The sequence below is a fragment of the Cyprinodon tularosa genome, unplaced genomic scaffold (genome assembly GCF_016077235.1).
Source record: "Cyprinodon tularosa strain WSP-4 unplaced genomic scaffold, ASM1607723v1 ctg618, whole genome shotgun sequence".
NCBI classification, from domain to species: Eukaryota; Metazoa; Chordata; class Actinopteri; order Cyprinodontiformes; family Cyprinodontidae; genus Cyprinodon; species Cyprinodon tularosa.
This window is the reverse complement of record NW_024039361.1, coordinates 269,784-287,701: the sequence shown is the minus strand read 5'-3', so window position 1 is coordinate 287,701 and position 17,918 is coordinate 269,784. Positions and strand designations below refer to the sequence as shown.

The 17,918-nt window shown below is 44.8% G+C and overlaps 1 protein-coding gene across 2 annotated transcripts; it reads left to right on the top strand.

The window, feature by feature from the left end:
- Positions 1-128: 128 nt before the first annotated feature.
- Positions 129-17,319, top strand: LOC119798295 (NACHT, LRR and PYD domains-containing protein 1b allele 2-like). 2 transcript variants are annotated; one of them, XM_038307687.1, is made up of 10 exons: positions 129-425; positions 646-668; positions 2,771-3,053; positions 10,435-10,475; positions 10,564-10,631; positions 12,398-12,563; positions 13,579-13,627; positions 13,709-13,962; positions 16,688-16,815; positions 17,169-17,319. In XM_038307687.1, the coding sequence occupies exons 1-10, from the start codon at positions 170-172 to the stop codon at positions 17,173-17,175; spliced, it is 1,275 nt and encodes a 424-aa protein (XP_038163615.1). In that variant the 5' UTR covers positions 129-169; the 3' UTR covers positions 17,176-17,319. The 2 variants fall into 2 exon arrangements, with proteins under 2 accessions (XP_038163615.1, XP_038163614.1); XM_038307686.1 differs by having other exon boundaries at positions 10,561-10,631.
- Positions 17,320-17,918: the final 599 nt, after the last annotated feature.

Genomic DNA, 17,918 nt, shown 5'->3' with positions numbered 1-17,918 from the left:
CCTTGATTGGGTTCTGTACTCATGGAGGACATCTGCAGCCCACAAACTGGATGTTTATATAATTAATGAAAGAAGAGAGACAGAAAATAAGGTTGAATAGTATATGGATGATTCACTTTTAAGAAATGAAACTTTGGACTTTCAGCAGGAAGACTTCAGGATAATCCTCATGGAGATCCTTCGTCATCTCAGTCTGATGGATCTGTACAGATTCTTCAGGTTGCTGCAGTTAACCTGCTTCCACAGGAGCATCCCAGGAATCCAGGTGGATACTCTGGATATGATGGACGAGCTAAACCAACAGGTCCGTCTGATAGTGGACAGACTTGGCCAGAAATCTTTGGCTGTGGTCAGAGAGGTTTTCATCGACATGGACAGAAGAGATTTGGTGGAAAAACTGCCAAAAACAAGCCTGAAATCAGAAGGTAAGAGAACCCTTAGCTAACTGATTTAGCATCCTTTAACATTATAACATTATAACATCCTAACATTATAACCTGGAGGCAGTGAGTCTTTCATGGTCTTAGCTTCCCTTTGAACTTTCTATATTTCCTTACAAAACCTCCCTCTATACCTAACATAACTCTTTAAATCACTTTCTGTTTATCTTTTATTTCTTCTGATCTTATTTTTTTGTTTCCTCAGATTTCGCTTCACGCCTCCCATCAGTAAGTCGTTTCTCTTTGAGTTTAACGTTTTTCCAGCAGTGTTTTGATTGTTTCTTCTGTTGTTTCAGACCCGTTGGTTTATGCAAATATCACCTTCACAGCTTTTTTGGCCGTTTACCCAACTTTATATCAATGTTTTTAAAAACACTCCTAACTTTTACTTTTTATTTTTATTTAAGCAATAAAAATGTCTAAAGTCCCCAAACTGCTTTATTATTTTTTTTAAACAGTGTCCTGTCTGGCAATGTGGCAATAAGAATAATTGTCTTGATGCCAAAAAGAGCCCAACAGATTTTACTTTCACCAGTGGAGCAGTACGGCTATCGCCATAGTGTTCCGCTTGATTCATGCATATAAATTGCATTATTATAATTATGCAGGGAGTTTTACAGAATATATGGACACTGCAATGTAAATAGAACAGGTAAGGAAAACCGAGAAAAAGGAGAAAAGATGAAAGAAAGAGGAGATAAAAGGGAGATAATGATAAAACATCTTCAGTCTGCAAAGAGAAAAAGAACAGAACAACCAACAGACATGGAACGAGACATACAATAAAGTAACACCTTGCTATCGCTGAAGTAGTATTATTTAATCTGACATGTATTCTGTGTTACCTGAATATCAGAATATGGGCTTTCTGTGTGGAAGTGAATCTCTGAGTACCTGGAACCAAACACCTGTAGTTGTTAGTGAGGGTGAACCTGTGCATGTAAAGTTTATCCATAGAGAAAATGCTCAATAGTGGTTGTGGAAAGCCGAAGAGCCCCCCCCCCCCCAGAGCACTGAGTCCAGCGCCGGGAGACCCACAGCCCCAGATGCCCAAAGGGACCCCAAGAGTGAAGGCACCAAGGAGGGGCCAGCCCAGGAAATCAGACCCCCACCAAGGCAGGAGGAGAGACGGCCCCCAGGAAGCCCCCCAGCCACCGCAATGCCGGAGCTCTCGGGAGTCGCGGGGACGAGTCCGCAGGCTCCTCCGGCAGCCAGCCACCCCGAAGTGAATCCGGCCCTGGGCCCCAGGGATCCGAGGCCCCCGGGGCACTCGACCCCCAGACAGGAGCCCCAGCAAGGCCGCGGCCAGACGGGCCCCGCGGAGAAGCCGCCAGGAATGAGCCAGCAGCCACCCGGGCATCCACCCCCTAACCCCGAGCTCCACCAGCGAGCCCAGGCGCCAGCCAGCGATGTGAGAGCAGGACGGGGGGAATGGGCTCCGCACTTGGCGGAGACTTGAGATGTATTTGGGAGAAAAAAACTCACAGGCTCAATCATGCCTTCTCACCCTAGTACCCCCACTAGCACCACAGAAAAAACAAAAAAACGCGGACGCACATTCACACAACGCTCACATCCAATAATCCCAGGACCAATGATTTAGAGTTTGATCAATTTTAAAGTTTAACGGAACTTTGTTTCATCGTAACGTAACTACCTTTAAATTCATTTAAAGGGATTTTTTGAGACCTGAGAAATTATCTGCTGAACCGCGAAAACAATGTAGGTAAATATAAATTAATCTTTTTTTTTTTTATTGAATTGAGGAGAGAAGTGAGACACTTTGCCATTGGAAAAAATAAATGTACATTTAAACTAAAGTAAAAACAATTGAATTGTCTTATTTCAGGTGTATTGGCAATGGAATGAGGATTTTTACTCCTAAAATAAAATAATCATACAAAATTATCTTATTTTAGGAGTAAAAATGTCCGTTCAATTTGCAAATCAACTTATTTAAATGCTCAATTTAAGGGTTAAACACTTAATGAGACATTTTTACTTATTTCTGTTTTGTTCTGAATGAGGTGGTTCAGTGTAACTAAATTGAATCTAAAAACTGAATTAAGGATTTTTAATAATGTTCAACTGAACTAAGCCCTTTATTAACCTCTAAAATCACACACCAACTTCAAACTCATTTTCCTACACAACCTTAAGAGTTTATAGATAAGATTTGATTATAAGAATATTTCTACACTAATTTGTTTTATACAGAATGAGTCAAACACAGCAAATCATAAATAGATAAGAATTGAAGGAGCCGTGAAATGAACTTGAACTGGTTTAAAGCGGCTTTGAAAGTGACTGCTGGTTTATTTAACTTTCAGGAAACCAATGAAGCAGATGTCAGGAAACTTCTGGAAGTGTTCATGGATCTCAGCGACACGCAGCTGGAAGTTTTCAGGAGGATTCTCCAGCGGCGGGTCTGGAAAAGAGACTTCAAGTTACTCCTCAGACACCAGGATGAGATGACAGAGAGACTGAACCTCGCGGAGGTGATGGTGCAGCTGCTGCAAAAACAAAGCTTACAGGTTGCCATGGAGATTTTACAGGAGATAAACAGGACTGATCTCCAGCAGAAGTTGTCCTCCAGCAGCTCTGCACCTGAAAGTGAGTCCTGTTCCACAGTTCTGCTAGTGCTACGGTCACTCAGTGTTTCTGATTGAAGGGATAATGACCAACCAGCATGACAGGTGGACCTATGCTTTAGCCGGCCGCCATTTTGGGCTGATATCAGTGATTTTTCTCTGATCAGCTTCATCTGATTCCTGCATTCAGCATTTGTGCCTGAATGACACATAGTGCTGCTTCCTCCGATTATGATTCAACATTTTTTCTTTATTTGACTTTATTTCTTGTTTACATTCGGACTCAGAATAATGGAGGAAGAATAAACCTAAAGGCCCAAAACAATGGGCAGCAGATACCAGCGTTTGGTTAGACTGATGTTAAATAATCAGCATCGCCCTAAATAACCCGAATCGATTGACCAACTATGAATGTTTATGCAGATCAACCACATTAGAGTTTGTTCCAGGATTTATTCCCTGAAAAAGGTTTTAGTTTCTCACACAGGATGAAATCCTCTAACCTGACTCCGCCAGATGGATTTGCTCCTCATATCCATCTGGAAACCTTCCGTTGAAGTAATTTTGGGAAGGGGCGAAAATACTGGTTAGCTGATTGGCCTACGTTGGTGATAGACGGGCCAAATAAACCAATCAGATCAACGACGCATATGACGTACTAACAGAGTGACGACGAAAACACAACCAGAAGCCAGGCTACTCTTGCTGAAACCAGTCGGGAGAAGAGCAAAAACATCTTTTCCTCTGAGAAAAGCCTCCAGAGCAGTGTTTTGCTCTTCTTTCAGCGAAGAAATACTCTGTAATTCCGAAAAAACTTGCTCGATAGCCACGCTAACGCTAGTTTCATTGGCTGAAGCCGCCATGTTCTTTAGACTGAACTGTCGCGCTTCTCGTTGCGTCACACCTCAACCCGCCTCAAAGCCAACGCTGATTGGACGTTCGTTTGGTGAACGGCTCCAAATTTTCTTTAACGGAGAGTCTCCAGTGTCATGATGGGATTAAGGTTCCTAACCCACATGCAGAACACACACGGAGTCAGATGAAAAGTTTGAATGTTTATTGAGAAAACACAATGTTAATAAACTTGATGCTGGGAAACAGATCCAGGACTGGTCACACAGGGTTCTCTGCAGAGAGGGATAGTTAGGTTAGCCAGGATGCAGTTGATCTTGTCAGAGGAGTTGTGCAGCTCTGTACCTGTGATGTGGTTCACGCTGAACAGCAGAGGAAGGGAACCAGGAGGGTCCAGAGGCAGATGGTCGGCAGAGGGCTAGGCAACGGCAGGGCTCGACTTCAGACTTGTCAGTGTTCAGGTTCTGAGTTTCTTCCAGTTCTCTTCTTGAGAGCGGACAGGCAGGTTCAGATAGTTTGATCCACAGATGTGCTTCTGAGAGCAGGCAGGCAGGTTACAGCTGAGAAACTCTTCCAGAGTTCCAGTGTTCAGTCAGGTTCTTCCTAGGAAGCAGAGCGGACAAAGACTGGTTAGGTTCAAAGTCAGGTTTTCAGGGGAGTCAGAGAATCAGACAGGCTGGTTGGCTCAGGCTTGCTAACCGTAACTGGCTTAACATTCTGGCACTGGAGTGTTGTCCTGCCGCTGCTTAAATGCTGGTCTCCAATGAGCCGCAGGTGTGGTTGTCAGCTTCAGCTCCAGGAGACCTAGGGCGCCCTCTGCTGGAGAAAGGTGGACAGACCTCCAGATCCCAACAGTACCCCCCCTCAACGACCGGCTCCTGGCGGTCCAGAGGATGTAGAAGGCAGAGACTCACGGTAGTCGTCGATCAGGGAGGGATCCAGGATGAAGGATCCCGGAACCCACGTGCGGCCCTCTGGACCGTAGCCCTCCCAGTCGACCAGGTATTGCCAACCGCGGCCCCGGCGACGGGAGTCCACGATCCGGCGAACGGTGAAGGCAGGGTGACCATCAATGTCCCGGGCGGGTGGAGGGGAGTCGGATGGAGGGCACAAAGGGCTGGTCAGAACAGGCTTGATATGCGAGATGTGGAATGTCGGATGAATTCGGAGAGAAGGTGGCAGATGCAGGCGAACGGCAGACGGGTTGATGACTGAGGCTATTTTGTATGGACCAATTAACCTGGGAGAGAGTTTGCGGGACATGGACTTGAGTGGAATATCTCGTGTGGAAAGCCAAACCTGTTGTCCGGGAGAGTAGATTGGAGCTGGGCGTCGTTTACGGTCGGAGAATCTTTTATTTTGTGCAGATGTCCGGTTCAGGGCTGAGATGGTGTCTTTCCAGATCTTATGGGAGCGGCGGATGTGATGGTGTACAGACGGAACAGAGATTTCTTTTTCATCGGCAGGAAAGAGTGGTGGCTGGTAACCTAGGGAGATTTCAAATGGAGACAGACCGGTTGCAGATGATTTATGAGAATTGTGAGCATACTCTACCCAGGGTAGGAATTGACTCCAATCGGTCGGGTTGGTGGAAGTCAGACAATGGAGAGTGGATTCTAGTTCTTGATTCATTCTTTCTATCTGGCCATTGGATTGAGGGTGGTAACCTGAGGAAAGTGATATTTTGGAGTTAAGTGCAGAACAGAAGTTCTTCCAGACCTGAGCTGTGAACTGGGGGCCCCTGTCGGACAGGATCTCCTGAGGTATGCCGTGGAGTGGGAAAACGTGTTTTATGAGCAGTTGAGCTGTTTGGAAGGCTGTTGAGAGCTTCCTGAGGGGAACAAGATGGCAGGTCTTAGAGAAGCGGTCAATGATTGTGAGTATTGTAGTCATACCCTTGGAGACAGGGAGGCCGGTTACAAAATCCACCGCTATGTGGGACCAGGCACGAGACGGAACAGGTAAGGGGTGAAGCAGACCAGAAGGAGGCTGATGAGATGGTTTGTTTCTGGCGCAGATGGGACAGGCCAGAACGTATTCCTTCACGTCCTTGTGGAGGGACGGCCACCAGAAACGGCGAGTGATGAGGGCAATGGTTCTGCTAACACCTGGATGGGCTGAAAACTTGGCAAAATGCATCCAATGGATTAGTGTAGATCTTACAGAGGTGGGTACGTACGTTCAGTGTGGAGGTCCATTTCCTGGGTCAGGTTCAGAAACTAGGCAAGATTTATCAAGTCGGAGATTTCCCAGGAAACGGTTGCTACGGTGCAGCTGGCAGGAAGGACAGAATCAGGTGTTTCAGGTTTATCAGGTGAGTACAGGCGAGAAAGAGAGTCAGGTTTAACATTCTTGGATCCGGGTCTGTAGGAAATTATCAGGTTAAACCGAGAAAAGAACAGAGACCAACGGGATTGACGTGGGTTTGACCTTTTGACAGACTGGATATAAGATAGGTTTTTGTGGTCAGTCCATACCAACACGGGGTGTTCTGCGCCCTCTAGCCAATGCCGCCACTCCTCCAGAGCCAATTTGATAGCCAGAAGTTCTCTATCGACCAACATTGTAGTTTTGCTCAGCTGGAGAAAGCCTGCGAGAAAAGAAGGCGCATGGGTGAGTCTTGTGATCAGAGTCAGATTGCTGGGATAAGACTGCTCTCACTCCAGAGTCAGATGCATCCACCTCTAAAATGAACTGCTTAGAGGGGTCTGGTTGAATAAGAATGGGTGCACTGGAAAAAAGAGCCTTAAGTTTATTGAATGCAGCCTCAGCCTCAGCAGACCAGTGGAAAGTTCTCTTGACCGATGTCAAAGCAGTGAGTGGCTGGGCTGTCTGACTGTAATTTCTTATGAACCTCCTGTAAAAGTTTGCAAAACTCAAAAACGCTTGGAGTTGCTTGCGATTCTCGGGGGTAGGCCAGTCCAGAACTGCTTTAATCTTGTCCCCCGATGGCTTCACCTGCCCGCCCTCGAGCACAAATCCTAGAAAGGTGACAGAAGGTTGGTGAAATTCAAATTTTTCAGCCTTGACAAAAAGTTTGTTTTCGAGAGGTCTTTGGAGAACCAAACGAACATGTTTCTTGTAGTCTGACAGGTTCTTAAAATAATCAGGATGTCATCAATATAAACAAAAACAAAGATGTTGAGAAAATCTCTCAACACGTCGTTAACCAGGGCTTGAAAACAGGCGGGAGCATTAGTCAGACCAAAAGGCATAACTAGGTATTCGAATTGACCTAGAGGGGTTTTGAAGGCCGTCTTCCACTCATCTCCCTCTCTTATTCTGAGAAGATGGTAGGCATTTCTTAAATCCAGTTTGGTGAAAACAGTAGCCCCTTGAACGGGTTCAAACGCAGATGCGAGCAGAGGCAAGGGATACTTGTTTTTAATGGTTATTTGGTTGAGTCCTCTGTAATCTATACAGGGTCGGAGAGATCCATCCTTCTTTCCAACAAAAAAGAAGCCTGCACCAAGAGGGGATGAAGACGGCCAAATAATTCCAGCAGCTAGAGACTCATTAATGTACTTCTCCATTGTTTCTTGAAAACAGGCGGGAGCATTAGTCAGACCAAAAGGCATAACTAGGTATTCGAATTGACCTAGAGGGGTTTTGAAGGCCGTCTTCCACTCATCTCCCTCTCTTATTCTGAGAAGATGGTAGGCATTTCTTAAATCCAGTTTGGTGAAAACAGTAGCCCCTTGAACGGGTTCAAACGCAGATGCGAGCAGAGGCAAGGGATACTTGTTTTTAATGGTTATTTGGTTGAGTCCTCTGTAATCTATACAGGGTCGGAGAGATCCATCCTTCTTTCCAACAAAAAAGAAGCCTGCACCAAGAGGGGATGAAGACGGCCAAATAATTCCAGCAGCTAGAGACTCATTAATGTACTTCTCCATTGTTTCTCTCTCTGGTCTGGAGATATTGAAGAGTCGGCTGCTAGGAAGGGGAGCCCCAGGCAACAGATCTATAGCAAAGTCCTATGGTCTGTGGGGAGGAAGAGACAATGCACTGACCTTGCTGCAGACTGGTGCCAGATCGTGATAATCAGATGGTACGGAGGATAAATCGGGTGGGTCTGGTTCCCTTTGATTACTTGGAGACTGAATGGCAGGTACTGCGGAACGGAGACAGGAGACATGGCAGGAGGCAGACCACGATTCAATGTGTCTCTTTGCCCAATTTATGAGGGTTGTGTAGCTCTAACCACTCATATCACAGAACTAGAGATGAACAGGCGGATGGAAAAACAAAAAAAGGTTATAGTCTCTCTGTGGTTTCCGGAGATAAGGAGTTCAAGTGGCAGAGTCTGGTGTGTAACTTGATGTAATTTCTTTCCATCAATGGCTGAGACTCTAAGAGGTTTCTTCAGAGGGATGGTTTCAATGTTTAACTGTTGAACCAGGTTAGAGTCAATTAAATTCTTCTCACAACCTGAATCAATAAAGGCTGATAAGGTGAGAGTCTGATCAGAAACAAAAAAGGTAGCTGGTAGCAGTAGATGAGTGGACTTTTCAGATTGCAGATGGTCCGCCAGGCTCCTCATTTCCTCTGGCACCACCTGACGGGCGGGCTTTTACCTTAGCTGGGCAGGTGGAGACAAAATGGCCGGGCTTACCACAATACATGCATAAGTTCCCCTTGTATCTCCTTTGCCTTTCCTCAGTTGTGAGTCTGGTATGACCAATCTGCATAGGCTCTACATCAGAGGTTTCTGTGGAAGGAGAGACGCCATGGGTTAAAAAAGCAGGAACAGAAGCTGACTGGTTACGATTCTGTGGTCTGGAATCAGTCTCAGGTGGTGCAGAAAAAACAGAAGAGCTGTTAGTCATTGGGGCAGTTACAGAGAAAACATGGCTCCTTAGTTTTGACCTGGCCCTGGCTCGAAGTTGATTATCCAGACAAATTGTTAATTTGATTTATTCCTCCAGGGTAGCTGGTTCGTCGATTGTGGCGAGTACATCTTTTATTTCTTCGTCTAGAGCCTTAAAATAGGCGCCTTTGAGCGCGCATTCATTCCAACCGGAATTTACACTGGAATAAAAATCCTTTGCACTTACTCGTAATGCCTGAGAACTTCTCAGGAAGTGACGGACGGAATTCCGGAAATGACGGAACAGGTTCTGACATTTGAGGCGGATCTGGCTCCGGAACCGGAAGTTGAGCTGGCTCCGCTCTGGGAGTAGCATTTCGGAGATAGCCGGCTAATTCCTGTAAAGTTTGATTTGTTTGTTCCAAACGTGTGTTAAACTCACGGAGGGTGTAGTCGTGGCCTTGAATTTGAGCTCCTTGTTCCTCAATCATCCTCCGGGTGAACTGCTGGGTTAGGTTGTTGGCCAGAGTGTTCTGTCATGATGGGATTAAGGTTCCTAACCCACATGCAGAACACACACGGAGTCAGATGAAAAGTTTGAATGTTTATTGAGAAAACACAATGTTAATAAACTTGATGCTGGGAAACAGATCCAGGACTGGTCACACAGGGTTCTCTGCAGAGAGGGATAGTTAGGTTAGCCAGGATGCAGTTGATCTTGTCAGAGGAGTTGTGCAGCTCTGTACCTGTGATGTGGTTCAGGCTGAACAGCAGAGGGAGGGAACCAGGAGGGTCCAGAGGCAGATGGTCGGCAGAGGGCTAGGCAACGGCAGGGCTCGACTTCAGACTTGTCAGTGTTCAGGTTCTGAGTTTCTTCCAGTTCTATTCTTGAGAGCGGACAGGCAGGTTCAGATAGTTTGATCCACAGATGTGCTTCTGAGAGCAGGCAGGCAGGTTTCAGCTGAGAAACTCTTCCAGAGTTCCAGTGTTCAGTCAGGTTCTTCCTAGGAAGCAGAGCGGACAAAGACTGGTTAGGTTCAAAGTCAGGTTTTCAGGGGAGTCAGAGAATCAGACAGGCTGGTTGGCTCAGGCTTGCTAACCGTAACTGGCTTAACACTCTGGCACTAGAGTGTTGTCCTGCCGCTGCTTAAATGCTGGTCTCCAATGAGCCGCAGGTGTGGTTGTCAGCTTCAGCTCCAGGAGACCTAGGGCGCCCTCTGCTGGAGAAAGGTGGACAGACCTCCAGATCCCAACATCCAGACTGATCTGCGAGTGAAACCTTGATAGCTTGCGAGATCAGGATGGTCTCACGAGGCTAGAAATCCTCTAAAACCGCTTAGAGTTTGGGTTTTTTTCCTAATAGATGTGGAGAACCACGTCGATGTTCTTAGCTGGTCCTTTCTAGGAAGAAGCAGCCTGTAAGCAGGACTGAATCTCAGCTCAGTAAAACGACCTAACTGTATTTTCTGATGCTCCATTTGGAGGCAGCCATGTTGCTGCTCCTCCTCCCATAAGGCCTCCTTCAGCTTCTCCACCTCTGCATTAGAACATGGTGAAGCTGCCCAGGCTGAACCACAGCAGGATGTTCATCATAGCAGCCTCATAAAGCAGATGTAGGAACCTGTAATGTCTGGTTGGACTCCAGAGGGAGCATCTGATCAGATCATCAAATCATTGTACATTCAGATCATAAATCTCAGCAAAACGTTTTTCTAACCGTTTATCTAATTTCTGCTCCAAGAATCTCCGTCTGAACCTCCAGAGAAAAGTGGAAATGTTGAGGTAACCTTCTAGCTTTGGTGCCAAACCTCCACTTGTTTATTAAGACACAAAATTTGAGCTTAATCATAAAAACGGTTCTAATCAGCAGGAAGAAGCCAGCGGATGGACGAAAGCTGAACCGACAATCACAAATGAGGAGGAGGTTCCAACCTACAAGTAAAATATCAGGAGCTTTGGGCTGGGATCCAATTATCAGGATATTTGTTGGTATCATTCCAATATTTGTATAAATATAAACAGTTATTTGTTTGAGGAATCACTTACAATAAAATAAAATTAGTTTAGTATATGTTGCAAGACGGCTCCTAGGCTGCTGATAGGCTAGCGTAGCTCTATCAGCAGGAAACGGCGACGGCTAAAACTGTAAATAATTCCACACTGGGAGAGAAAAGCCCGACACTGATCAGAGTCTCCCTTAAACAGTTTAGCGCGGCGTCTGAAATGGAACAATGGAAGACAGCCGGCGTTTTCCTGCTGCTCACTCAGTCTGTGTCTCCAGCATTCAGAGGCTGCTTCCTCCATCTGGACTGGATCTTCCAGGACCATAAGAATACGGAGACCGGAAGAGTTTAGGCTACGGATCCAAACAGGTCCAGCCTTCCCTGGCTTTCACCGCCCAAACGCACTGTTGCCTAGCAACCGTAACAGTCGACAAAATGCAGGAAAAGAATGGACACCGAACCTCTCACTGCTGTTTTAATATCATTTTTTATTTAGTATAAAGTCAACAAAGACGCCACTCATGACTATATAGTGGACTTTATAGGGAAGTCAGTTAACTGACCATTTGAACAGATGATCGAGAAGCATCCTGCTGCAGCCTGCGGAAAGGCGAGGCTTGATGTCAAACCCCGTCTTCCCGCAGGCTGCAGCGGGATGTACTTGAGATGATCGCTGCTTTTTGCTCCCCGTTGGTCACGTGATTCTGGCTACGACCGAATGTCCGCCCTAACTACTGTATACGGCACCGTATAGACGTTGCTCCATTTTAGACGAGTGTTCGAATGTCTAGTGGAGGAAAAAATAGTGGACTCAACATCTCTCTGTGAGGAGACATCTCCTCGCTGAGCTTCATAGGATATTTTATCACAGCGGCCCGCTGTCCCCTACGGCTGTAGCTACCCAGCAAATAACAAAGATGGCGACGAATCATGCCTTCACAGGACGCAGCCCCTGAATTCAGACTCCTTAAGCCCCGCCCAGCTTGGTCCTGGTCTTTGCCCTCAAACTTCATCAAGTCCAGATAAAAGAACAGACTCAAAATTTAAAGTTAGAGATTTATACCCAAAGAGATTCAATATTTGCAAACCAAACTTTCTGCTTTGCAGTTAATTTTAAACTTTGTGAGAAAAAAAATGAGTGAGTTGATTTAAAAAAAAATTATTTTGAAAAATAAACTTGATTTGATTGAAGATTTAAAAGCTTTTTTGACTGAAATTGACTTTACTTTGTTTGGATGATTAAAAGATAAATTCACCTCCTGTCAATAATGTGTGACATAATGTAATGTGTGTCATAGTGTGTTATAAAGTGATGCTATGGAGACACTTTATTTAATCAGAGAAATAGAATCATTTCTCTTTGACCAAATGGGGTTATATTAATATTACCGGTATATTGCATAGAAATTCAAAAATAAACAGAACTAAAAGGTAAAGTTATTAAAAAGTGAGTTTTATCCCATTAATCTCTGAACTTTACACAAACGGGAGCATTTTAAAGTGTCCCAGTCAAAATCAGGACCAGACTGGATGTTCCAGGTCATCATTTCTCCTCCACTTGTTTAGGACCAGGATGTCAGCTTACATGGAAGGAAACATTTTGAGCTTAAGATCAGTTTTCTTCTGTGATACAGCAGCCTCAGAAAATCAATCATTGCTTCATATTTGATGCAACATAATAATTTGGCTACGATCCTTTAGCTTCTCATCTGCGGCGGGACAGTTTGAATGCAGCGTTTCTGCTCTGCGATGGGTCTGCAAGGACAAAGTAGGCTTTAAGTTCCAGTTCTGCTCCTGGCAGGGAAACATGGAGAGGATGAAAACCACAGGATTCACACCTGCAGGTCCTTTACTCAACATCACCGTCATTCAAGAATAGAATTTAAAATCCTCCTTCTCACATATAAAGCCTTAAATGGCCAAGCTCCATCTTATATCAGAGATCTGATTGTTCCTTATGTTCCTAACAGAGCACTTCGCTCTCAATCTGCAGGTTTACTAGTGGTTCCTAGAATTTCTAAAAGTAGAATGGGAGGCAGATCTTTTAGTTATCAGGCTCCTCTCCTGTGGAACCAACTACCAGTTTTAGTCCGTGAGGCAGACACCCTGTCTACTTTTAAGGCTAGGCTTAAAACTTTCCTTTTTGATAAAGCTTATAGTTAGGGTGGCTCAGGTTATCCTGAGCTATCTCTATAGTTATGCTGCTATAGGCTTAGACTTTTGGAGGACATAGGGACCCCCATTTCATCATTCTGCTTCATTCTCTCTCTGTTCTCCTATTCTGCAGAATCTGTTAGTTCAATCTCTAACCTTCTGCTCTGTCTGCTTTTCCTCAGAGTAGCTTTGCCTCGTCTGTTCCTGTTTGGCTGTGACGTCATCCTGGAAAAAAACATCAGCTGTGCTGCTTCTATCAACACCCTTGTTAATAGATGTTGGAGATCGGCCTGTTTTCCAGTGTGGTCCTGTTTCTCTGACCGTGACTGAGTGGATGTGCTCTCTTCGTCCTCTGGCATGGGAGCTGCCTTGGAGCTCGTCTGCCTGGCTGTGTGTTTCCTGGACGGGGCCGCCTTTTACAGCTGCTTTTTCTATGTCTGCTTCTGTCTCCTTGAACCCCAGTCGGCCTCGGCAGATGGCCGCTCACACTGAGCCTGGTTCTGCTGGAGGTTTCTTCCTGTTAAAAGGGAGTTTTTCCTCTCCACTGTTGCTACAAGCATGCTTAGTGTGGGGGATTGTATTTGAGTCGATGCAATCAACTGGTTTTCCTTAGATAGAAAACTTTGTATCAATTTGACTGTATGATCTGGTTGAACTGTAAAGTGCCTTGAGATGACATGTGTTGTGAATTTGGCGCTATATAAATAAACTGAATTGAATTGAATTGAATTTCTGGGAAGATAAATGAGGTTTTCCTGCCTCACTGGATCTGTATCGGTAGGAAAACATGAATAAACGGTTTGTTCATAATCCGAAGCAGTGTTTCTCATTACCGGTAATATTCTGTGCTCTCTGCAGATGAAATTCCCAACTTGTCAGAGAACTTTTCTGTCCTGCACATGAATGACTGCGGAGATGTTTTGGAGAAAGTATCTACTGTCACAGCAACGCATGTCGGGCTAATGGATCCAGTTTTCTCTACTGTGGCAGCTCTGATATATTCCATATTTGGATCTAAAGTTAACACCAAATTGTTGATTTATTATCAGCCCCTCCAGCCGTTCCTCAAACTCTGTGTCTACCTGATCCCAAATGATCCTGCTCTTCAACAGGTAACTGATCTCCTGCTTTCATTCCTGATTCTAATCAAGTGACGTGTCCAAAGCGCAGCTCTGACACATGGGAATAAACTAAGAACATTTTCTAAAACAGGTTTTTCTTCTGATTTCTATTACTTATATTTTCCTTGTTATCATTTAAATGGCTTTGAAAGAGTAGCTGAACAAGGAGCTTAGAATCATTCAGCTTAGTGGAAGGAGGCCTGGATTAAAATCAGCCTACAGCTGCAGGAGACCCTGAATCCCTAAAGACACTGTTAGATAAAAATCAATTTAATTTTTCGATTTTGCAACCTAGGACAGGATTAGCAGCAGCTTCAAACATTTTATTTGCAATCTGGATTCAAAGCGGAAAGAGTTACTATCTGCTGCAGCGCAGGCAGCCCGCCCTGCATGATGAGGGAGGCTGATAATCAGGAGGACAGAGTTTGTTGCTTTATGTCACCAAAGTCTCCATCAACATAGAAAACAGTCACTAGATTTGCCACTAGGTGCTTTTTTGAAATAAAGATCATCCAGTCAGATTGATTCAAAGTTTTCTATCTAAGGAAAACCAGCTGATTGCATCGACTCATTGACTCTTCAGCAATCCCTCACACTAAGCATGCTTGTAGCGACAGTGGAGAGGAAAAACTCCCTTTGAACAGGAAGAAACCTCCAGCAGAACCAGGCTCAGTGTGAGCGGCCATCTGCTGAGGCCCACTGGGGTTCAAGGAGACAGAAGCAGACATAGAAAAAGAAGCATAGATGCAACCAGCTCCACAGGCGGCCCCGTCCAGGAAACAAACAGCCAGGCAGACGAGCTCCGAGCCAGCTCCCATGTCAGAGGATGAAGAGAGCACATCCAGTTAGTCACAGTCAGAGAAACAGGACTACACTGGAAAACAGGCCAAGCTCCAACATCTAGAAACAAAGGTGTTGATGGCAGTTTGATGGATGTTAATTAAAGCCAGTGTAAACACTTTGGTCAATATAGTCTCTTTAGCTGGTTAAGGTCCACATTGTATAGATTTTTAGTTGGATGGTTTACTTCTGTTTTTCCTGTTTGGTCTATTTTTCCGAAACGTATAAAAACTGAGATTTTAGAACCATCTTTATCTTCCCTTTGAGGCGCCAGTTTTTCCTGGACAGAATCAGTTCTGATAAAGTTACCATATGAACCCAAAGCCATTCAGTGCTCTGATGTCAATAGTTAAGTTCTTCAAGGTCGGGTTTAATTCCGTGATCTTTTATAATCCTGTATGAGATTTCAGAAAGCATGGAACAGCCATCATTCACTATATGTGTTGCTGTTGGTGCAGAAGCGTTTAATCTCATTTGCAGCATCATCGGTTACTATTAATGCTCTTGGTTTAGCAGCTGGTTCGTTATGAGGCTGTTTGGGAAAGAGCTGAATGTCGTCACAACTTTTTCTCTTGTCTGGAAACTGGCCTTTCTCTGTCAGGCTCAGAACAAAAGCACAAAATACATTTTTAATACAAAGACCTGGAATAAAAAACTTTGAACATAGCAATAAGTCAGGAAGACAAAATGACTATATTAGCAGTTACAGACTCAGTTGGTAATACATTACAGGATCCTGAGAATATTAACAATACCTTCTGAGATTTCTAGAAATCTTTATACACTTTTTTTAGATTTAGATTTATTTTGTCATTTTGTATAAACAAGTTTATACAAAATGTTTATACGAGAAGAAATTTCGTTTAAATCAGCTCCAGACAATTTCAAGTGCAGCCTAGAAAACAGTAATAATACATAAAAAATAGTAATATAAACATATGACTATATTTACAGTTCTAACACAAATTTTTTTAAATTTTTAAATGGTGGTGGGGAAGAAGCTGCTGCAGAACCTGCTGGTCCTGCATTGAATGCTGGGAAGCCTCTTCCCAGAGGGCAGCAGGGAGAACAGTCCATGGTGGGGGGGTGAGGGGTCATTGATGATGTCACGGGACACGCAGCGCTGGGATGAAATGTCTTTAATGGAGGGAAGAGGAGCCCCCATGATCCTCTCTGCTGTTCTCACCTTCTTCCAGTCTGAGGCGCTGCAGCCTCCACACCACACAGTGAGACAGCTGCTCAGAACGCTCTCTATGGTGCTTCTGGAGAAGGTGGGGAGGATGGGGGGGGCAGGAAGTCCAAGCGCTTCTGGGCCCTTTGGACCAGTGAGGTGGTGTTTCCAGTCCAGGTGAGGGTGTCTGTGATGAATGTGGTGCTGCTGACCACCTCTACAGCTGAGCTGTTGATGAGCAGTGGAGCGTGGTCAGGCCGCTTCTTCCTGAAGTCCACCATGATCTCCTTGGTCTTCTCCACCTTCAGGATCAGGCTGTTATCTCTGCTCCACCAGCTGCTCCACCTCCTCTCTGTAGTCCAGGTCGTTGTCGTCTCTGATGAGGCCCACCGCCGTGGTGTCGTCTGCAAACTTCACCATGTGATCGGTGGTGAACCTGGGGACGCAGTCGTGTGTCATCATGGTGAACGGCAGGGGGCTCAGGACGCGGTTAGCATCTGATCTGGAATGTGTTCAGGAGGATGGACCCCCATGCTGCCTAAATACGTCAGAGCTCTAACTACACACTGATCTGGCCTTCCAATTTAAGGCTGTTTGTGGTAGCCATGACCCCGATGACTGAGTCCTCACACAGGCATCTCATTATTAGTTTCGCCATTAAACATTCAAACTCGGGGAAAAAAAGTCCTTTGTTTCTTTTTGCAGTCGGTGGATAAGGAAGAATCATCATCTGGCTTTGAATTGATCAAAAAGCCTCGACCTGAGCGGTCCCTAAAGATGCAGAAGAAATTTACTCTTAAAGCTTCTTTAGAAACAGCTGAGATCAACCACAGGTATGTGTTGCAATGATGTTAATATGGGCTAATTAATTATCACCAATAGGTGGCGGCTATACATGTGTGAATGAACTAGTGTAGATCTCAGAACCTAAGAAGATTAGATGTTCTGATGGCAAGTTGTGTTTACAGATCTCTCAGAGACCATTATATGTATATTTCATTACCTTTCATATGAAAGTACTCACTTTGCAACAGAACTTTTGTGGTTCATTTATTTATTAATTTACCAGAATACGGTCTCTGGTCCGAGTGATGAAACTAACCAGGACAAAAGCACACAGCCATGGTGACGGACGTTATGATCCGCTGTACTTCACTCTCTGCTTTAATCTGATGTTTCTGCACAGAAATTAACCTTCAGATATGACGGCTCAGTCCCAAACTTCTACGAGGTGTATATCGGAAACCCAAACAGGACCTTTGATCTTACCCTGCTGTATGCTGAATCAGAAAACAAGGAACAAATTCTAGACCCAGTTTGGACGTGCCAGATTCGAAGAGGTTGGTGCAATTACACATAAATATTCTGTAGTTTTTTAATAGTCCATATGTTAGCTTTTCTTACCTCTGCTTCACCGGGGGTTTCATGCATCTATTGCAGCTTCCTAACTAAAACTTAGTGGTAACAAAACATTTGAAACTTGCACAGTCAGATGTATAAGTCACAGTCAGGATCTGTTCCCTTGCTCACCTGTATTATCGTCCACCATTCAATACAAATGAAAATTATTATAAACACCCAGAATGCTCCCACCATGTGTGAAAATAACCATGGCAACAGTACTGTCAGGCCATCATAGATAGACTAAATCCACAGATTTATTCAGCCGACCAGCAACTGATGACATCAGTGAACGCTGCAGAAAGCAGCTGAAAATCTGTTGGACCCGTTTGGTTCATCAAGTCCAAAAGGCGCCGTCTACCTGCTGCTTTGAACTCAATCGTTTCCCCCGGGTGGTTCGTTTAACAGGCTGCACGGTGCTGCAGCGGGAAGCACTGCTGCCTCGCAGCAAGAAGGTTTCAGGTCCGATTCCCGGGTCTTTCTGCACTTTCTGAGTTGTTTGTCCTGTTTGTCGAAAATCAAGGATATCTATAAT